The 1,977-nt window shown below is 53.5% G+C and overlaps 1 protein-coding gene across 1 annotated transcript in view; it reads left to right on the plus strand.

Moving 5' to 3' along the window:
* The first annotated feature begins 607 nt into the window (after positions 1-607).
* The window catches only part of LOC129693626 (TSC22 domain family protein 1-like), a 6,596-nt gene continuing 5,226 nt past the window's right edge, over positions 608-1,977 (plus strand). Inside the window, exon 1 of the mRNA XM_055630416.1 lies at positions 608-1,737. Coding sequence (XP_055486391.1) covers positions 1,484-1,737 — 254 coding nt within the window. The 5' untranslated portion in view covers positions 608-1,483. The remainder of the gene's footprint in view (positions 1,738-1,977) is intronic.

Genomic DNA, 1,977 nt, shown 5'->3' on the forward strand with positions numbered 1-1,977 from the left:
TCTGTGTGAAAAAAGTTCTTCTCATCTCGGTTTTAAAGGATTTCCCCCTTATCCTTAAGCTGTGACCCCTTGTCTTGGACTTCCCCAACATCGGGAACAATCTTCCTGCATCTAGCCTGTCCAACCCCTTAAGAATTTTGTACGTTTCTATAAGATCCCCTCTCAATCTCCTAAATTCTAGAGAGTATAAACCAAGTCTATCCAGTCTTTCTTTATAAGACAGTCCTGACATCCCAGGAATCAGTCTGGTGAACCGTCTCTGCACTCCCTCTATGGCAATAATGTCCTTCGTCAGATTTGGAGACCAAAACTGTACGCAATACTCCAGGTGTGGTCTCACCAAGACCCTGTACAACTGCAGTAGAACCTCCCTGCTCCTATACTCAAATCCTTTTGCTGTGAAGAATGTCTTTCCTCAGATTAGGAGACCAAAACTGCACACAATACCCCAGGTGTGGTCTCACCAAGACCCTGTACAACTGCAGTAGAACCTCCCTGCTCCTATACTCAAATCCTTTTGCAATGAAAGCTAACATACCATTTGCTTTCTTTACTGCCTGCTGCACCTGCATGCCTACCTTCGATGACTATGACTGGTGTACCATGACACCCAGGTCTCGCGCTGCATCTCCCCCTTTCCCAATCGGCCACCATTTAGATAATAGTCTGCTTTCCCGTTTTTGCCACCAAAATGGATAACCTCACATTTATCCACATTATACTGCATCTGCCAAACATTTGCCCACTCACCCAGCCTATCCAAGTCACCTTGCAGTCTCCTAGCATCCTCCTCACACCTAACACTGCCCCCCAGATTCAGATTCAGATTCAGATTCAATTTTAATTGTCATTGTCAATGTACAGTACAGAGACAACGAAATGCATTAAGCTTAGTGTCATCCGCAGCTTAGTGTCATCCGCAAACTTGGAGATATTGCCTTCAATTCCCTCATCCAGATCATTAATATATATTGTAAATAGCTGGGGTCCCAGGACTGAGCCTTGCGGTACCCCACTAGTCACTGCCTGCCATTGTGAAAAGGACCCGTTTACTCCTACTCTTTGCTGTGCTGCTCTATACAGGGACACATGACAAGAAACTCTCTTGAATGTGTAGAAGTCAGAAAGTCGGCTGCCCTAGACACACGTTAAGGCAGGGCTGCTTGGTGGCAGGGCATGGGCAGAGGCATTTGGACAGAGCTGGCAGCTTGGGCACGGTGCCAGCCGTGACGATGACAGTGGTGGGAGTATCTCGTTCCCTTGCCAGGCTGTCACAAGGACGGGAGTGGGACGTGTGGCTGTGAATATCAACAGTTTTGGGAAGTAGCTGAAGGAGCGGGGCTGTGGACTAAGACTCGGCGCGGGAACACGGGAAAAGTTCCTCCCGTATCTGGATTCTGACCGTCCGTGGGGGCGTCTGCGCTTCTCGGGAGCGCGGCAGTGCGGCATATCACCCCTCCCCCATCCCCCCCCCGGGCGTGAGATGCTCTCAGCCCGCGAGATGGCCGCCCTCAGGCTCCGCGGCTGCTGTCTGGCCGCAGGTGCCGGTGGCAGCGACAAGATCAACAACAACGGCGACCACCGCCGCCAGGCTCTGCGCGCCTCGTCCCCGCGCCGCCGGCTCCGCGACCCCGACAGCTGGAGGCGCCCGAGCCTCACCGCCGACCTCGAGGGGGGCAAAGGGTACAACCGCAACCTGGACCACAACCTCCTCTCTCTGCTCCTCTTCTTCCACAGGTAATGCACTGCCGCGGGGGTCGGGGGGGGGGGCTTAGTCCGAAACTACGCACGGGCGGGGGAGGGGAGGGGAATACGCGCTGGTGCAGCGGGTAGAGCTGCTGCCTCACAGCGCCAGAGACCCTGGTTCAATTCCCACTAGAGGAGTCGAGTCTAGGAGCAAAGAGGTCCTTCTGCAGTTGTACAGGGCCCTAGTGAGACCACACCTGGAGTATTGTGTGCAGTTTTGGCCTGTTGGCC

This window comes from Leucoraja erinacea, unplaced genomic scaffold (assembly GCF_028641065.1).
Source record: "Leucoraja erinacea ecotype New England unplaced genomic scaffold, Leri_hhj_1 Leri_372S, whole genome shotgun sequence".
Lineage (NCBI taxonomy): Eukaryota > Metazoa > Chordata > Chondrichthyes > Rajiformes > Rajidae > Leucoraja > Leucoraja erinaceus.